Genomic DNA, 19,170 nt, shown 5'->3' with positions numbered 1-19,170 from the left:
CCTATACGGAGCTTCTTGGAGGTGTCCCACCAGGAGGAAAGCAGCCCTTTCCTGTCACTTATGGTCTTTTTATAGTGTATCACCATTTTTTGTGGCTGAGCAGCAGCAACACTCATGGCTTACTCTGACATGGGGGAAGTGGAGCCAGCTGGGAAGAGCCCAGCTGTCTCTCTGTTGAGAGACTTGACACCAGCTAGGAGGAAGAAGAGATGATCCCACAGGAAAGGGACCTCCCTGCTAGCACAGCAAAAGCCTCTGAGCTCCAGGGATTTTGTGGGCACCACTGCAGCCATGAGTCCCATTGGATCCTGATGCCATCCACCTTGGTCCTTGGGCCACAGAGGCTTGGCTCTTCTCTGTGGAAAACCTTCATCCATCTTGGTATCCTCTTCCCCACCAGTGCCTAGAGGAAGAGGAGAGACCACCCTGGTCCACCCTATAGGAAAGAGAGCAGCCTCCAGAGCAGGACTGGAGCCAGCCCAGAGCCAGGGAGCCTTGCAGAGGGCTGAAGCCTTTCCAGGACTGACAGTGGTTTCTGCAGGCAGGAGAGGGAATAAAATGGTCAAATTCCTCACAATTCCATGCCTGTCCTCCCACACAGAGTGGAGGAATGTGGGAGATACCGCAGCAATGCCATGCAAATACCCTGGAGAGGTGAACCTACTCCTGACCCCAGCTAGGGAGAGAACAAAAACTGTTTTAAAGACTTTTAGAGCATCTTGATGCATCCGTGGCAGGCTCGTAGGCACTGGATAGCTGGGAGGCAGCTGATGGGTCAGTAGCCTGAAGGAGCACTGAACACAGAGACATCAGAGCAAACTGGTGGAGACAGAGCCCTGTAGCCATTCCCACACTGGAAATCATGTAGAAATAAATTAATTAACCATTCCAGAGCTTTAGGTACAGGCAGCAGCATCTGTGCTGGCACAGATGCAGGGATTCTCTTTGGGAGTGAGGCCACAGATGGGAGGAGAAGGGGAAGAAGGTCCATGTGTTGCTGAGGTTCAAACCAGGTGACCTCAAGCAGAGCAGAAAAAGGAGGAGGGAAATAAAGAGGTAATAAATGGCAGCTTCCTCAGGTTGATCCCTTGTAAGGCTTACTCAGAGTTACATCATGGTGCTTATTAGGATGCAGATCCCTGAGAGCCACAGCTCCAGAGCCTCTGGAAGGATCCCTGGGGATGTGAGGCCCCCTGGCCAGCAGCCAGGGCATTAGGGATGGCACCCCAGTCCCAGCTATGCCACAAAGGGACTTGGCTTCCTTTCGGAGCCCAGAGAAGTGAGGGGTGCTGGGGCACGGGGCTGGCTCCTGTCTGTGCTCATCCTGGTGTTCCTGTGGCTGGGACCGCACAGCTGCTGCTGGCCGGAGCAGAGGGCAGCTCGCCAGCTTCCCTGGCTCGGCTGTCAGCACACCCAAGGCTCTGCCAAGACCACAGCTCTATTCCTCACCACTCAGCACTGAGCAAGGTGCTTTCCCTGCCCTGGCTGCTTTCTTCTCTGAACCGGGAATGCTGGGGTGTATCTGGAGGTGCCCAAGGAACAAACCTGGCTAGGGGGCTGCTTCCCAGTGGAAGGGCAGGATGCGGAGGTGGGTCTGACAGGGGAATCCCAGCCCAGGAATCTCTGCTCCTGGGTGTGAGATTCCTGCTAAAGGCCTTCTCTCATGCCCCAGGATGCTCCTGATGCTGGTGAGAAACTGTGCTGTGAGACTGGCCTGGATGTTCCATGGGTATCCATCCTTGGCTTTGGGGGAGTTTCCTTTCTGCAGACGGGGAGCAGATGAGCCACTCCAGTGCCTGCATCCGGCAGATAATCCTGCTGAGAGTGGGGAGCGTGTCAGGAGCATCCCCAGCACTGCCACTGTCCCAGGACTTCCCACAGAGGGAGCATCCAAATGTGCCAAGCTTAGCAAGTCCAGCCGTGGAATTCAGCGCTGGAGCCATGGACTCCAGGCCCACATCCTGATGCACAAGGGGCTTTCCTCAGCTTTGGGTGGGTTCCAGCAGCCTGCAGGCTGTTCCAAGGAGTTTCTCCCTCCCTGCATCCTCCACCAGGGCTTCTCAGGATTTCACCTCCCATACTGGGAAACAAAAGCAAAAAGAAACACTACGGCTTTTTTATTATGAAGTGCAGGAACGGCGTGTGAATGCTCAGGCAGTAATTCAAGTGGGAACATGGAGCTGGAAAACTTTCAGCTCCCAAACTTGACCCAAGCCTCAGCACTTGGCTTTGTGCTGCTCATTCATCCACAGAGTTATTTTTGGATTCCTCCTCCTGGGAGAACAGGATTAGGGTTTTTTGTCAGTGTTTCTTGGAGAGCAGCTTGCTGAAGGAGTGACTTAGCAGAGAAAAACCCTCTTAGCTGGTGGGGCCACTCGATTCCATGATTCTGGGTGGGAAGGTGATGATGTTTCATGTCCCTTGGGGATTTATTCCCACTCTGCTCTTGCTGGGGCTTGGATATCTCATTACCTACGGATAATTATCTAGAGATAATGAGGTACCTGCATCTCTGGGTTGCTGGGCCTTGTCTTTATTGCTTTCCTGGGGCAGCAAGCAGGGTAGGCTGGGATCTTTATTCACCAATAACTGTAGGCCCTTCTAGCAATGGGGAGCAAAGCGACACGGAGCCCTGATGCCTCCGAAGGCGATCCCTTAATCCAGAAATCGGCCCCTTTTATACCTTTAATCTCCGAAACCCCAAGCGGAGCCTAACAGAACTCAACAGAAGAAGGGTTCCCATTGGCTGGCTCAGCTGCAATGCGGCTGGCCCCGCGTCCTAGCAGCCAATCAGCTTCCCGCTCACATGTTGTCCACGCGTTCTTCGGCCAATCACAATGTCGCTCTCAACTGACTTCCCCCCCCCCCCCCCCCCCCACTCCCGCCGGCCCCTCAGCCCTCAGGCCCCTTCTGGTGAGAGTAAGTTTAACCGCTTTAATAATTATTTATTACCCCGTATCCCACAGGCCCTGGCAGGATCCAAATCAAAGTTTTGAGGGAGATAAAGCTGGAAGAATGTTGGATGAGCAACCAGACTTGTCCATGCCATATTTTGTTAGAATCATAGGATGGTTTGGGTTGTAACGGACTTCAAAAATTGTCCAGTTGCGAACCTCATTTTCTCCTGGTTCAGTCTAAAGGGGGATCCTACCCTGGATAGAAGGAGATCCAGAGCAAAGAGGGGTGGAAGAAGCTGTAAAGACCCACCCCAAAAAACTCTCAGAGCATGGGATGTGACTTCCAGGACAGGGAGGGATGTGGGACTGGGTATTTCAGAGGATTTTTGGGTCTTCTTTCACTGCCAGCACTCACTTAAAGTCTTGGAAGGAGCTGGCAGCTTCCAAGGCTTCAACTCCTTGGCTCCATAAGAAATGAGTGGGATGAGGAGTCCCTCTCTTCACGATAAGTGTACTTTAAATTTAACCACAATAGCAGCTGTTGGGAGCCCTCCCTAGAGCCCTCCCTAATCCTTCCCCCCCACCACTCCATCCCTTCATCCCTGTTTTCCTCTGCCCCCCTCCTCCAGCCAGACTGTGTGTGGGAAATTGGGACTGTCTGTACAGCTCTCTTATTCCAATTAGCTCGCTAATTAGAGCCTCATCAGGGGAGCTTGCTGCCGCCGAGGATATCTCTCCAAGGTGTCACTGCTAAGGAGGGAGTCCTTGGCTGGAGCCCTGGGGATGGTGGGGTGGGATAAAGTACCCTCTTGTCCTCTTGGACACAGCAACAGGTGCCAATGTCACAAATTCCTTGTAGAGGGATGGAATTTGGGGATTGTGAAAAACGAGGTTCACATATTTTTCATATGAAATTTAAGAAGTTTAATAGAAAGACAATTAGAAGATAGAAATAAAGTAAAATGTACAAATATAGCCGGGTGCCTCAGCATTCAGCCAAGAGAGCACACTTTACTAACAAAGGATTGTCCCTTAAAAACAGAACCCTATTACATATTCATAAATTCTCATACATGATTCAAACATTCCTCTTAAGTTTTAGATGTTCTTTTGTTTAGTTTTAAATCACCCCTTCCCCAATAGATCAATCTTCTCGACTCCACTGAGTCTTACAGTCCCTGATAACAGAGGTTCCATAAATTCCTACTTTGGAGTACTGGTCACCACTTTCTTCATCTGAATAAGATAATTGAAGAATGCAGGGGGGGTTCTGGCTGTCTTTTTCAGTCTCTGGGTTATATAAACAAAAGTAGTTTTTGCTTTAATACCATGCTAACTGCCTAACATATATATATATATATTATACCACTATTTCTAATTTTCATCAATAACAGAACTAGAAGGAGCTATATTAATACAACAAAGTTTTCTAACCTTATATGCATAACATTAATTTTAATATTTGTGAAAAGAATATCATATCATATCATATCATATCCACATATAACAGGGATTTTTTTGGGGACCAAGAGGATTTGCCTTCATTCCATGTGTGGACATGTTTCAGCTGTAGAGGAGGACCCCATCCATCTCCCACTCCCCTCCAAGTGGCTCCTGAGCCAAAGAAACCATCTCTGGTTTGGTTCTGTTGGATAATTTGGAGGCTTGTCAAATGATTTGAGGCATGGAGAGGGGTTGTCTACTCCTTAGAGGCAAACCCAAGGTCTTTTTGGAGGGAAGCTGTAGGGTTTGTTGCTGCAGGTGACCTTTACATCCCACTTCTCCCTGTCAGCAGGGGATCAGTTGAGTAGCTGATCTCTTCTGAACCTAAAGCACAACTTTATGGGGAAGCAAATCAAAGAGAAGAGGGGAAAAAAAGAGGGAAAAGGAATGAAGGTAGATGTTCCTGAACAGATCTGCCACAGGAAGAGGTGATGGACAGGCCTGTGAGCTGCGAACCACCCACCTTTCTCCATCACTCGAACCCCTGTCCAGCGTCACTCTGGATTCTGCCCTCCTAGAGGGGGTTAAATCCTTCTGAGTGGCTTAATTAGCACCGGAACAAGTTGGGGAGCAAAAGCTGGGACAAGAACTGACCCTTTCTGGGGCATGGGAGAAGTGGTGTGGCTGGGGAGCAGCAATGAACTCTGAATGCTACCTGGAGGAACATACTCCCATCTGGAGCCCCCACATCCCTGTGTCTGCCAGAGTGAGGTGTCCCACCTCAGACATGGAATGTGGGGACCCTGCAGGCAGTGGCAATGTGAAGCCAGCAGGTTTCCTGAGCATTTAGAGGGAGCCAAAGCCCAGGAAACAACAGATTGAATGGAGATGCTGAGGCTCAAAAAGAAAATTGAAAACCACGTGGCCCAAATTTGATGAAATTCTCACCTCCCTGGGCTCATAGCAACCCTGTGGGGATTCTGGGGCTGCTCTCATCACTAGGTACCAAACAGAGGATGCTGATGGATGGAGGGGCAAACAGTGGGAATGGCCATGCCCTGAGTGGGAATCACCACCCACCTTTCCCCAAAAAACACACTCTCAAGTCTTTAAAAATTAATACAAAAATGAAAACAATAAAAATAAATAATGGGGATGTTTTTAAGATGGTGTCTTCTGTGCCAGCAGGTTTGATGCCTCAGCAAGGACCTGTTCAGACCATCTGAATCACTAAGGCAGAGTTGAGCCACATGGGAAGTTGAGAGAGAAGGAAAAAGAACGAAACCTCAGGTATTTGTTGAGACAACAGGTAGAAACTCCCCTCTGCGCCAGAGAAATGTAAGAGTGAGAAAATGTTGTTGAAATTTAGCTTTCAGAGTCCAGCTGGATGCCTGGCAGCAGGGATATGGCCAAACCAGGATGAGGAAAGGTGTTTCTCAATTGATATAAATGTATGAGCCAACTCAAGCTGAAAGGGATTGTCTGCCATTTCAAGGGAATTCTCATTCTGTTCAGTGAGGTAAAAATGAACACTGGTAGTTTTAATGCCCGTAACTCCAAATAATAAGCTGTATTATCCACCCATTTGCTTGTTTTAATACATAATAACTATTTTATGTTGCACACTAATATATGTGTATATCATAATATATAGATATATATCTCATAATAGAATGTAATAACTATTCTCTAATTACATTACCATTTGACCAATGAGAATATTAATGGCAACACCTGATCGATGAGCTCCAGACAAAGCAGTGGTGTGTAAACTTTGGAGCCAAGAGACTGGGAATTCAGTGGCAGCTCCTCCCAGTTCCTTGTTTTCTTTGCTGCTGCCACAAAACTTCTGTAAATTAAAGCTGTAAGTAGAAAATAATGCTTGTGAGGCCAAAGAGAGGAGAATTCAAACCCTGCTTTCTCAGTCTTAGTTCAATGAAGTAATAAAAAAGTGGAATTATTTCTTTTTCACTTAGAAATCTTTATTTCTCAGTGCCTGAGGGAGCTGAGCCTCTGCCACTGCTTCAGTCCACGGCCTTGGGCAACGCACTTAATCTCCCAGGATCTGTGTCACTGGGTTAATCATATTTACGTGCCTTTTATGATGGTTAATGATTCGTCCGGGAATGTTTGCATGAATGTTTCCAGACCGACTCCTTAGCTAAATGCTCTGTGTTAATGCTTGGGGCTGGCGGGGGTTAAATCCAGGAGGAAGGGCTGTGCTTTGGGGTGGGGACTGACTCCGAAGGGCTCAGAAACCATCCCTAGTCCACCCCAGGCTGCCAGCGGATGCCTGGCTCTGCAGGCGAGATGGAAAAGCGATTTTTTGTGGACACAGGGATTTGTGTCCGCCCAGAGCCCGACCTCCGGCCACATGCCGATGGGCTCAGCCTGGGGAAGGCTTCTCTGTGCTCTTTAAGGGGGGAGCTCCTGTTTCACAGGGAATCCCCATGGGCTGCAATGGGGGATCCTCTACATGGGGACTGCCTGTGCCACCGAAATTAGGAAATAAAACTCCTTAACACCGCCGTAGTTCCAAGAAGCAGACGTTGTTATCCGCCCGGATACAGGGCGGGGGACTCCGCCTAAGGTGCACTCGTGGCTCAAGATGATACACGCCTTTATTAACCGCCGCATTGCTCATCAGAAAATGTTACATATGAGGGTCTTCGTTGTCGGGGTGAGCCGTGTCCGTGTTTTTGAGCAATTTGTTACTCAGGCGGCCGTGGGGGACCCCTAAACTGGATTGGGCTGCCCGTAGCTGTTACCGAGCTCTCGGCGTTCCTCAGCCACATCCCGTTCCGTGAGCTGTGACTTCGCCGTCAACACCTGCCCCGGGGGTCATCATGAGGTCCCTCCCTAATGGGATCTGCTTGTAAGGAGAGTCACCCTAATGTCGCTTCTTCCTAAGGTAGTTGCTAATGGGGACTGCCTGAAATGGTGGCCCGTTCACTGGGGGCTCCATACAATGGGGGTCCTCTTAATGAGGCACAGTACAATGAGGGCTGCCCTTAATAACGCCCTCCCCCACCCCACCCCGGGCTCCCCATGTGGCCCCTCCTCTATAACGGGGGGCTCGCTGCAACAGGGACCCCTCGTACAGCGGCTCCTCGGCTGCGGGTGTCCCCCGTCAGGCGGGGGATGTCCCCGTCCCGAGAGTCCCCGTTCCGAGCGCAGGGGCAGAGCCCCGACCAGCTCAGCGCACGTGTGGCTGGGCTGTCCTCTCCTGTCCTGTCCCGTCCCCTCCCCTCCTCCGGCCGGCCCCCACACACACCCAGCCCTCCTCCTCCTTCTCCACCTCCTGCTCCTTCTCCTCCCACTTCCTCCGCACATCGCGGGCTGCCGGCCGAGGAGGGCCACCGGGCCCCAGTTCCCCCCGTCGGCGCCGAGCCCCGCAGCCGAGCCCGTAGCGATGCGCCGGGGGAGGCACCGCGCCGCAGCCGCAGGTGAGTGCGGGGCCGGAAGGATGCGCGTCCCGCGGGAGCCGCGGTGGAGCGGAGGGATGAGGCGGGGGGACCCCCAGCCAGCCGTGGGGCTCCCTCGGCGGGTGAAACCCTCGAGCAGGGGGAGATCCCTGCACGCCTTCCTCGGGATCGGCTGCTTCTCCTTGGGCCGTGCAAGGAAAAACGGGTTGCAGGCTCCAGATCCCGGGATTTTACCCATTTATGGACACTTTGGATCATGCGGCTGATCCGCAGCGTGAGCTCAAGCTCCTGCGAGAGGTTTATTTTGGGGGTCGCCGGAGTGTTGCCCACACGAAAGCGGTGGCCGTGGGTGTGCGGAGGGGACGGAAGGACGGCCACCCACCCCTGCCACATCCATACTTCGTGTCCTGGCAAGGGCCTGCGAGCACCGAGGGGGTCTGAGCCGTGCCCATGGCCAACCTTGGATGCGAGTGACATCGGTGGGTCGGAATGGGATCGATGCGTTTTGGAGGGGTTTTAATCCCCCAAGTGGAAGGGGACGCAGTCACTGAGCTCTTCTGGGGACTGCTTAATGCTCCGTGAAGTTTTTGGGTTTTTTAAATAAAAGTGAATATTCCTGGGGGGTTCAGTTTTAATCTCAGACAAGCCATGGCTTGGTGCATGCATTATTTGGGGATACTGGCTTAAAAAGCAGCTGGCTTGGTCCACGGGAAGGCTCCTCCTGGGAGAAACTCGGGAGCTGCAAACTTTGTGAAAAAGGGACAAGATGTGGAATAAAGGAGCTGGGACCGCTGAGGCCTCTTGTTTGTTCCCCCAAATGACCGAAGTTTGGGGGAGCGATGCCGGTGAGCTCATCCGAAGCCGCCGGACATGGGAATGGTGATCTCCTCGGCAGGATCCCAAAGTCCCCGGGATTGTGAAACCAGGATTGCAGCCGGCCGGGAATCCGCCTCCTTACCTGGTGGAGTCCTTTGGTTTCGGGGAGACCTCCGGAACCCCTCCCGTGCCGCAGCACTTCGGCAGGGCTGGGGTTGCTGGTTGACAGCGGGTTTAGGAGATTTTATTTCTCGATTCCTGCGGGTTGGCCGGGAGTTGGCGGCTGTTTTTGGCATCACGTGGCGATGGAGGAGGCGGGAGACTGCGGTGAGAGACTCCCGCTCCGGGCATCGCATCCCGGGGAGGAAATTCGGGGGAGCTTGCGTGCCCCGCTGGTAACCCACACGGGCGCATTGTTCGGAGCCAAAAGAGATGTCTGAGGTGTTCCCAGCGGCCTTGGCCGGCCGAGGAGGAGCGGGAGCTCTCCCGTGTCTTTTGGACACCCAAAACGCGAAAGTCTTCCCCGGGAGCTTATCAGGCAGGTTTCGCTGGTGGTGGCACGTGTTCCCTCTGCGCTTGGTTTTACTTTTACTCCCTCCCGGCCAAACGGCCCCTTGTGGGAAAAAAACCCTGAGAAGGAAGGAGGGGGTGGGGTGGGGGGGGTGGGGGGGGCGATGAAGAGAATATTTAAAAAGTAGGAATAACGGGTTGTGTTTATTCCACCCGCTGCTTTACCCAGCTGTAGGGTTTCGGAGTTACTGGCTGCATGTGTTGGGGTTCTTCCAAGCATCCCCCCCCACCCGCGCTCATTCCCACGTGTCCCTCTCCTCCCCCGCTGGCTGCAAGAGGGATAGTTCCAGAGGGAAAAAGGTGATGGTGACAGCAGAAGCAGAGCAGTTTTCCTGGCGTGGCACAGGTTTGGGAATGGCACCGGTTGGGCAAAGTCCCTGTGGATTTCATGGAGAGCGGGAGCCCCTCTCCCTCATCTGGTTAATGAGCTCAACCCTGTCAGACGATCCCTGTGCCTGGCTCCGGCCGCTGCAGTGGGATCACTCGTCCTGCTCTGCAACCCTCCAGCCAGAATTGAACTCGGAGCTAGGTGAAACAGGGCGATTGCATCGTGCTCGGTGGTGTCACCCGATCCCGTGGTAATAGCAGTGCCAGTGTCACAATATCCCCACGGTGGGGAGTTGCAGATCCCCGAGGCTTTGGGGAAAGGGAAAGAAGCAATGAGGAAACGTCAGGACTCACAGGATCCTGGATTTCTGGCCTAGCTTGTCCACCCATAACACTGTCACAGCTGGGAAGGGATCCCATGCCTGCATCACCCTCCCACACAGCATCTCCCAGGGAGATGGATTCAAACACCACCCTCCCAAGAGATCCCTTTTGGATGGAAAATAACCCAGTCTGGGGTTTTCTTCAAGCTTTCTTCAACTCGAAGGAAGCTGTTTTGCCTGGATCTAAGTGCTGGCAAATGTAATTTGTACTGCATGTCTTGGAAATGACCCCAAGGTCTTATCCTGGGGATGGAAATTATGTGGGGGAGCTGCTTCCAAGGGTGCAAGCAGGGAGGGAAGCACCGAGGCTCCCGTGGGAGTTTTCAGAGGAATCCAGGGAAGCAGTATCCTTCTTGGGAAGCGATGAATTGCTGAAGCTCGCAGAAGAAAGTCACCAGGAAGGCTCAGTGAGGGGTGCAGCCTCAGTTGTGTTTTGGGCTGAGCTGGGGAGCTCTGGTCCCCTCCCATCAAAGCTGCAGCACCACCACTGGCTCGCTCCCTTATCTCCCCCACAAGTCTCCCCCCATATCTGCTCTCTTTCCCCTGCTGTTGATGTGGCTTTTTTCTTATCTCCGCGTGCTCTTCCTCCATTTCCTCCTTGGCTTCTCTGCTAACGCTGCCACAAAAGGAAAAAAAAAAAACCCAAAAATGGCAGAGATCATACTGTAGGGAGTCCATCCCAGGGCTTGGGGTTGCTGGACTGTGCTGGGTGACAGGGTGTGATGTTTGGCCATGCTGGGAGGATGCTGAGTGATGCTCAGGTTTGTCCTGAGGCTGCTTGGGTGACGTACAGGATGCTCAGGTGATGCTGGGGGATCCTGGTTGATGGTCCAGTGGTGCTCTTGGGGCTCAGGGGATGGTCAGGTATCTCAGTGGGATGCTCAGAAGATGCTGGGTGATGCCAGGCAGTGCTCGGAGAACATTTGGGGTTCTCAGGGATGCAGGGCAGTGCTGGGACAGCCTGGGACAGGCTGCCAGCTCCACCTGCTGGCACTCGCCACCTGTCACTGCGGGCCAGCGCCCACCCCACAGCAGCCCCAAATCTCCTAAGGGAGAGGCTGAGCTGCTGCCTTGGGGTAAAAACCTCACCTTACTTTACCAGGTGAAGCCGGGGATGGGAATTTTGGGCAATCTGTGTCTATGTCTGGTAGCTCCTCACCTGAGCTGACTCAGCTTTGCTCCCTGCTGCCTGCAACAGACACTGTTTGAGCTTAGGAACAAAGGCAGCCAGAGCTTTCCAGGGCTTTTCCAAGGGGACAGATGGAGAAATGCACCACCAGGACTCCCCCCACTGGCAGGGAGGGATCGGATCCTGTGGAAAGGGGAGGTCCCTGCACAATTCCGGCCCTCACGACTGGCTGTAGAAAGTGTACAAAAGACTGTGTGTCTCTGATTAATGCACACACAGTTATTGGATCTGCAGTGACATTCCCCTGTGGAAATGGACTCAGATGTGCAGAGATTCCCCATCTTGATCCGAGGCCTGCCTGATACACTAAAAATTTGTGCTAAGATTATCAGCTATTTATACTTATTTGTGTTTTCATCAAAAGTAACTCATTTGGAGACCAACTATTAGTCAAACAACTTTTATACATTGTTAATTTAATTTTTGTTATATTTATTTTGTCTTTTTACTTGGGGAAAAAAAAAAAGTGGGAAAACCTTTTTATCTTATGGAAGTGTAACTATGTCTCAACCAAACTTAGCCTGGGAGTTAGTGCAAGGATTTATGCATATTTGGAACAAAAAAGATAGGTACTAACCTTCCACGCACTGCCTCAGGAGGCTTGAAATTTATGATGATAAAGCTACATTTTTCAGAGATATTAACAGCAAAACTAATAGAATAACTAATAAAAAAAGAAAAGTCACATGACCTTCTGTCCCATTATATTGAAAATCACCACCATGGGAGAAGATTTGGAGTGAGCAGCAGCAGAAGAGAACTGGCAGAATGTTTGAGTGGTGTAAAAGGCTGGAATGTTAATGGTTAATGCCACAAACAATGGAGCATGTGCTGGAACTGCCCAGGTGCGGATGGGTGCACACCCATCAGAGCCTGCAGTTGCCTGTTGGACAAGATAAGGGAAGAGGCTGATAAGAGATAAATCCTGCCAAGTGGGATGGTGCTTTTTGGTCCTGACAATGTCCCTACACAGAGTGGCTCAGCTGTGAAAACTCCCCTTACTGGGACTTATCTCTAACTTTTATCGAAGTTATTCATCCCCTCGGATGGGCCATAATTGAGTCATGCACCAGCTGTACCCAGGTCTTAAAAGGTGTCACAGGAAAACAAAAACTCTGAGGTGTATCCACGACATGACATCACCCAGGGTAAAACTCCCTGCCCCAGGGCAGGTACCTGGGCTTTCCCACCGAGCCTGAGCATTATATTAACCCATGGAACTTGGTGTTTCCTGCGCTTCCCTCACCCCAGATAGATCATGGCAGTAGAATTGTAACCTCCCGGTGTTGTTGGAAGGGTGGTGGGATCTTTCTACTCTTACCCTTCCCTTTCTTTTCCTTAGGCATTTCTTGAAGTGTTATTTTTATGCTTTTGTGTTGTTCTATTACAGCAGGTAATAACAAAAACGACTCCACTGCAACCAAATTGTTCTAAAATAAACCCCATGTTTTTATATATATTCATAAACACCAGTCATTCAGCATTGTTCCATTCTAATCAGCCCCAGGGGATCAATTAAAAAGAACCTGAGTACCCTGTCTTGGGTTGCAATGCAAGATGTAACCAGAAGTGTCTATTCTATTACCAGCTGTTAAAACCAGGTGGGGCAGTGTTCTTTATCTATTCTAAGACCCATCCTCCCTCTGGGGGAAAATCTTCTGTTAATGGGCCATTGAGTCTCACTGCATGACTGATAAAATTCCATCATCCCACTGGGAGATGCTCCACTGGGGGGAGGAGCCAAACATTTCTCCCTGGATATAATCGGAGACTCCGCACACCGCAGGCAGCCTTTCTCCACTGGATTCCCAGAGACTGGAGCCATGTACCCCACCACTGGACCTTCAGAGGCAAACTACACCCTTCTACAGGATCGTTTCTTCAACAGAACCATCTGTCACTCCAGGAGGACTGCAGCCAACATTTAATGGGTCTGCACCTAGCATCCTGACCGACAGAGTGTCAGGTTGTATTCTGACTCTGTCAGCGAGTTGTTTTTTTTTTTTTTTGTACTACTGCGTTTTAATTTTAATTTCCTTAATAAAGAACTGGTATTCCTATTCCCATATCTTTGTCTGAGAGAACCTTGATTTTGAGATTATAATAATTCGGAGGAGGCAGTGGTTTACATTTTATGTTTTCTTTTTCAAGGGAGGTTTCTGCCTTCCTTAGCAGACATATGTCTTTTCAAACCAAGACAACCCTCACCTTGTGGGGTGGGTTGTAACCTTCTATCATCTTGTGCCACCACAGGCTGCTGGCTGTGGGGACTTCACTTTGCTCATGGCTTATTATCTCTCTTATCCAGGAAGGCCAGCGCACCTCTCGCGTGGGGACACCGGCACCATCATATAAATGGCCTCAAAACGGTTCTCGCAGTCTGCAGAGCCCGTGGTTTTGAACAAGCTACCTCGTCTGGAGCCCACCGCCAGCTTCCTGCCCAGCAAAATCCCAGGCACATCCAGCCCCGTGCCCCACTCTGGCTCTGAAAACCATTTCAGCTACAAGGGCTCCTACTTTGCCTGCCCGCTGCAGAGCCCTGAGGGTCCCGAGCAGCCCCCGGCTGGCTGGAGCCCCGCGCCCGCCTACCTGCACTACGGCTCCGGTGCCCTGAGCCAGCCCGTGCCGGCCGAGGGGCCACCACTGGGCTTCCTGCTGTACCCAGCAGACAGCCCGGGCACCAGGCTGCAATCCCCGGACGCCCAGAAGAGCAAAGACAGCCTGAGCCAGGAGCAGCTGATGGCCAGGAAGAAGCTGGACAGCCCTAGGTGCCCCTTGCCGGTGAAGAAGCTGGTGGCGGTGAAGAAGGCAGCCCCTCTAGCAGTCCCCAAGCCGGTGTACAGAACCCCTGCCTCCTTCCTAGCTCCCAGGATGGCTCTGCTGCTGGGAACACAAGCAGAGAGTCTGCAGCAGCGACCAGGGGAGGCAAAGTGGACCCTGCCCCCCACCACCCACCCTCTACACCCCAGCGAGCCCCACAGGAGGGGTCCCTGCTCTGAGCACAGCCTCCCGCCGCTGCCCTCCAGCCTGGCCCTGCCTTCCAAGGAGCAGCTGGGCTCCCCCGTTGCCTTACCCCACTACTGTGTCACCTTTGATAAATACAGGCCACCCCCCAGCACCCCGTTCCTGGAAGCAAGTTGTTCCTCTGCCCAGAGCCAGATGAAGGTGCTGGAGGTCCCCAGCCTCAGTCTGGACCCCTGGCCCAAGCTCCAGCCACCTGATGCCAGCCCAGTGACCTGGGAGCGGTCAGCAATGTGCTACCCACCCCCCCCCTACCCACTGTCACCCCACAGAGCTGGTCCCCTCTACCACTCTCCAGCTCCCACAGTGGGGGAGCCCAGTGCCCTGCCTGGCTTTGGCTATGTGGGAAGCAGGGAGCCCTTTCCTGGCACCTACCTCAAGACCCAAGCCCCCAGGAGTTACTTTCCCAGCCCCCTGGAGCCCTACGTGCCAAGGACAGTGGGTGCCAGGCTGGGGGCAGTGCTGAGGGATGCCGAGCTGCCCAGGGATGCCGAGCTGCCCAGGGATGCCGAGCTGCCCAGGGATGCTGAGCTGCCCAGGAATACCAGGTACCCAGGGTTTGCCATCAGCCCGGGAGATACATCCGTGTTCCACGCCTCCTTTCCCAGCAGGGAGCCGGGGTGTGAGCAGCATGGGGCAGACAGTCTGCAGTGGCCAGCAGCACCGAGGCACAGCAATGCTTTCCAGCCTGTCTGCGCCTCAGAGACACTTTCTGGGGGCTCTGGTGGGCTCCCTGAGACTTCTCCCAAGAGAGGAGGGAGCTGGGAAAAACCCAGGCAAGAGGAGGAGGAGCCCCTGTACCCATGGAGGAGGAACAGCAGCCCAGCCCCTCAGGACACCTCCCGTGGGGGACCAGGGGAAGGAAATGCCTACAAGGTCAAGGATCCAGCCGAGGAGCTCATCCGCCCTTCTCCGTCTGTGACCCCCACCAAGGGGCTGGAAGACCTGAGGGACACCAAGGCGTTGTCATCCTCCCCACCTATGCCTGTGATCCACAACGTCTTCAGCCTGGCACCTTTCCAGGAGTACCTGGAGATGGCCAAGGGCTCAGACCCCATCCTGTTCTGCAGGAAGCATCTGTGGGAGGACTCTTCACCCCAAAACACGGGTGGCAGCCAGGAGCCTGTTGCCCTCAGAGACGTCTCGGTGGTGTCCAGCCTGAGGTCGGGCAATGGTGCAGTGCAGAGCCAAGGGGACAGCTGTTACAGGAGCATCCCTAAAAAGCCAAAGCCTGTGCCCCAAGAGCTGGAGTCTCAGGAGGGCAGCCCTGACGGGGTGGGCACTGAGGAGCCGCCACCTGAGGACATGGTGCTGGACCTTAGCTTCAAGAAGAGACTGGCAGAAACTGGGGACACCCAGAGACCCACAGGGTGTGAGGAGGGGACACTGGACCGAGAGGATAAGGAGGAGAAAGAGGCTGCAGGGGGCAAGGTGGAGTTGGGAGAGGGTGCACAGTCCCGGCTGCCTGAGGCGGACTCCGGGGACAGGAGCAGCTTCCAGAGCTCAGCCACCTTCATGTTCCAAAAATACAAGCTCCTGGCCTCCCTCCCGCCCAGCACTGAGCCCCCCCGGCAGGATAGCAGCCCCCACGCCCCCCAGCCCAGCCCCCCCAGCAGCACCCCCACACCGGCTCACCCAGCCTCCTCTCCATCCAGCATCGCTCCGTTGTCACTGCCTGGCCCCCAGCTCAGCATCATCCTTGGCCCAAACCTTCCCCAGGGCCTGCTTCCCAAAGCCCCTGCTGCCCCGGGGGAGGAGAAGGTCTCGGTGGCCAGGCAGGTTGGTGGTGTCCCCGCACAGACCCCCTCAGGACAGTACTTCACCACCCTGCACACCTCACTCTGTGACACGATTTCGGGCTCGGTGTCCCGCTCCTCCCCAGAGCTGCTGCGGCAGTGGCTGGAGATGGCTGAGCCGGCAGAAGAGCTGGGAGAGATGCCCGAATCCCTGCCCAAAAATGGCTCCAAGACTCCCAATCCTCAGAAGCCCAGCAATGGCAAGGAGATCTGGCTGGCTTTCCAGGACGTGGCCGTGCTCCTCACCAACCTGCTGTCCCAGCTGAAGACCTTTATGTTCGCTTGCCCTTTCCCCCACGTTGTCCGGGCGGGAGCCATCTTCATCCCCATCCACGTGGTGAAGGAGAAGCTCTTCCCAAAGCTGCCTGGGAACTTTGTGGACCAAGTGCTGCAGAAGCACAAGGTGGAGCTGCGTCCCACCACCCTCTCAGAGGAGAAGCACCTGAGGGACCTGGAGCTGAAGAGCTGCACCTCCCGCATGCTGAAGCTCCTGGCGCTCAAGCAGCTTCCCGAAATCTACCCTGACCTGCTCAACCTCCACTGGTACAACTCCATCCAGCAGCAGCTCGGTAGGTAGCCCGGCATCGCCTGGGGATGGGTCTCTGGGGCTCTCCCAGGGATGTTCCAGCCACATTGGAGCCCTCCAGGTGCTGCTGTTCTTGGGGAGCATCCAAAGGTTCCTCAGCATCCCTGTCCTGCTGATGGTTCTGCCCAGCTTTTCCTCTGTGGGTTGTGGAGGGGGAAAGTTTGAGCTGGAAGGGAGAAAACTCATCCTGGGGGTATCAAGGAGGTTTCAGTCAGTTCCAGGCCACCTCTGCCCATCCAAGGGTGCAGTGTCAGACCTGCCACCCATGGCTGTCCCATCCAGCTGGTGACTTCACTGCTGTGTCCAGATAACCTTTTGTTGTTGCTCAAGGCCATTACCAACAACTTTATTTCTTCCAGGTTCAAGCTCAGAGACTGGCCAGCAGCCTTCCAAGTAGGTAGCCCTTTTCCACGTGGGTTTATAGGAATTTATGGGATTTGTTTTGTCATTTTGTGGAGGTGTATGTGTGTGGATTTCATGTGATGATGAGCAGCTTCAGCTCCCTGGGGAGGCTCCACTCCCTGGGCCGGGCTGGAGCGGGGAATATTGGGGATGTGGAGGTGTGCCTCCCCTAACCACTCCTTCCTCTCCCAGGTAGCCCTGGCGTGGGGGCACTGAAAGCTGATCGCAAAGCCACAGCCACGGACAGATCAAGGAAAAGGAGACACTGAGGAATGTGTCCAGGGCAACAGCCAAATGATGATGGGAATGGGAAGCTCCCGAGTCCCCAGAGCTGTGGATGCTGAGACCACCAGCAGCCCTGCAGACAGGTGCTCAGCTCCCACCAGCATCAGGATCCTCCAGGATTTTGATACTTTGCCAGGGACCCTCTGGGGATGCTGCTCAGGGTGGAGAACAGCTCAGTGGTGCTCCAGGGACACACACAGGGACGCTGGTGGGTTATCCAGGCCCATGGACATGGGCTTGAGCCCCTCACAGCAGCTGGAGCTGCTTTTCTTTGAATGGATCATCTTTTAGTGCATCTCCTGCCTCCATCCACGATTGCCCTGGTGATCTGGGAGGGAATGGCTGGAGTTCCAGTGCAGCTGGAGCAAGAGGAGCACGGAAATGGCCACAACACCATCCCCAGCCTTGGAAAAAGGGACTGCAGTGATGACATCCCACCACTCTCCTCTGAATCCCCCCTCCTGCTTTACATCCCAATTTGTTTAGGGTATTATCCCAAATATTTATCCCAATAAACCCAAAATAATCCCAAGTTATTATCCCAATAAACATCCCCTTCCTCTGGAATTTTCACTTTAAGTGCCACAAAGACCTGGCACCAACAGCAAGGGCAAGGGAATCGTGACTTCCATAGTCCCAGGACTTAGATTTTTTTTGTTAAAAATGAAGACATTTTACAAATGTTCTGGATTTACCTTTATAAGGAACTGCTGCCTTCAGGTCATGTGTTTTGGGTTGTTTCTTCTTTAAATACAGTAATTTATACGTGTCTTTTTATTTAAACTAAAAGGCTGCAAGAAAGATTTAAAGACTCTTAAAGAAAAGAAAACCTCACTTTAAAAAAAATCACTTTATATCCCAGATCCTGTCCCAAAGGAGAATGTGGGAGATGCACGTTCAGGGACCTCCTTGGTGGAGATTAAAGGTGCAGAGAAGGGAGTGATGCTGCCAGACCTTGGAAGGAGGGATCTTTTCAGCCCAAAGGGATCCCAGGAGGGATGTGGGCATCCCAGGACTCCCCTCACCCTGGGGGGCTGCAGCAGCGTACACAGCAGAGGCCTTGAAAACTCATCACTCAGGTGTTCTCCAAGCTGCTGCAGGGCATGGAGGAACAAAATAAGGCTTGTTCAAATTTTGTATTTCACTACAGGGAATATTTATTTTAAACTAAGAAAACAGAGGAGGGGGGGAAAGACTCTACCCAAACTGTACTTAGTGTAGCCAAAAGGTGTGTTTGCTACTGGGGGATTTCTGTGGGTGCCTTCCTGGTTTTCTGTGGGGATGGGGTGGTTGTGGATGGGATGGGTAAGGGGGATGTTGCTGTTCTCACTCCCCCTTGCCACTCACTGTGCACAGGGATTTGGGAAGCGATGTTTGTTAATAATGTTGTTTTTATAACATATATAAGGTTCTGGGGAAGAAAGTTCCTTCCCTTTATTTAATTTTTTTGTAAGAATATGAAGAGTTGCCTCACCTGGTTTAAAAGAGTTTGGCTTGTTTCCAGACATGCCCTGCTTCTCTCTCTGCTTCCCAGTGTGGGCACAGCAGGACCTTCCTTGGGCTGGAGGCTCCCCAGATCCCACACCCGTGCACTTGCCCACTCCTCCCTGCAACAAGCCACAAGTGCTGTGTGCAGCCCCTCTGTGCCAGCACTGGAGGCTGGATCCAGTGTCCCAGATGCCATCACAGGAGCACATCCCAGCCTCCACAAAGCCCCTGCGTGACAGCCTGGGAAGAGGCTGCTGGTGGATGTCTGAGCATCAGAAACTGGGCAGGAGAGTGTGGGGTGCTCAGGGGTGCAGCCTGGGCTGACCCAGTGGGGGTCCCTCTGCCTTGGGAGCCTCTGTCAGGCACAGAATCTGCCTGATCCCAAAGGCCAAGTGCTGCAATCCACACTTTTCAGCCCCAAATAGTGGAGCCCAGCAAGTGAACACTTCCACAACCTCACAAACAGGGTGTTTTGGGGAGCATCAGCAGGTTTGGGGATCATCCTGCCTGGAGGGGCAGGCCCACCCCCACCTTCAGCTGCC

At 53.1% G+C, this 19,170-nt stretch overlaps 1 protein-coding gene across 2 annotated transcripts; it reads left to right on the top strand.

Annotated features, from left to right (window-relative positions):
• The first annotated feature begins 7,645 nt into the window (after positions 1-7,645).
• Positions 7,646-17,859, top strand: PRMT2IP (PRMT2 interacting protein). Of its 2 annotated transcripts, XM_088063189.1 has the most exons (4): positions 7,646-7,786; positions 13,359-16,436; positions 16,813-16,850; positions 17,052-17,859. In XM_088063189.1, the coding sequence occupies exons 2-3, from the start codon at positions 13,406-13,408 to the stop codon at positions 16,848-16,850; spliced, it is 3,069 nt and encodes a 1,022-aa protein (XP_087919315.1). In that variant the 5' UTR covers positions 7,646-7,786; positions 13,359-13,405; the 3' UTR covers positions 17,052-17,859. The 2 variants fall into 2 exon arrangements, with proteins under 2 accessions (XP_087919315.1, XP_014106456.2); XM_014250981.2 differs by lacking the exon at positions 16,813-16,850 and having other exon boundaries at positions 17,048-17,859.
• The last annotated feature ends 1,311 nt before the right edge of the window (positions 17,860-19,170 follow it).

This window comes from Pseudopodoces humilis, chromosome 16, assembly GCF_049639895.1.
Source record: "Pseudopodoces humilis isolate 2021_Gansu_Grassland_sample_001 chromosome 16, ASM4963989v1, whole genome shotgun sequence".
NCBI lineage: Eukaryota > Metazoa > Chordata > Aves > Passeriformes > Paridae > Pseudopodoces > Pseudopodoces humilis.
Note: the sequence above shows the minus strand (reverse complement) of the source record. Positions and strands in the feature narration are given on the sequence as shown.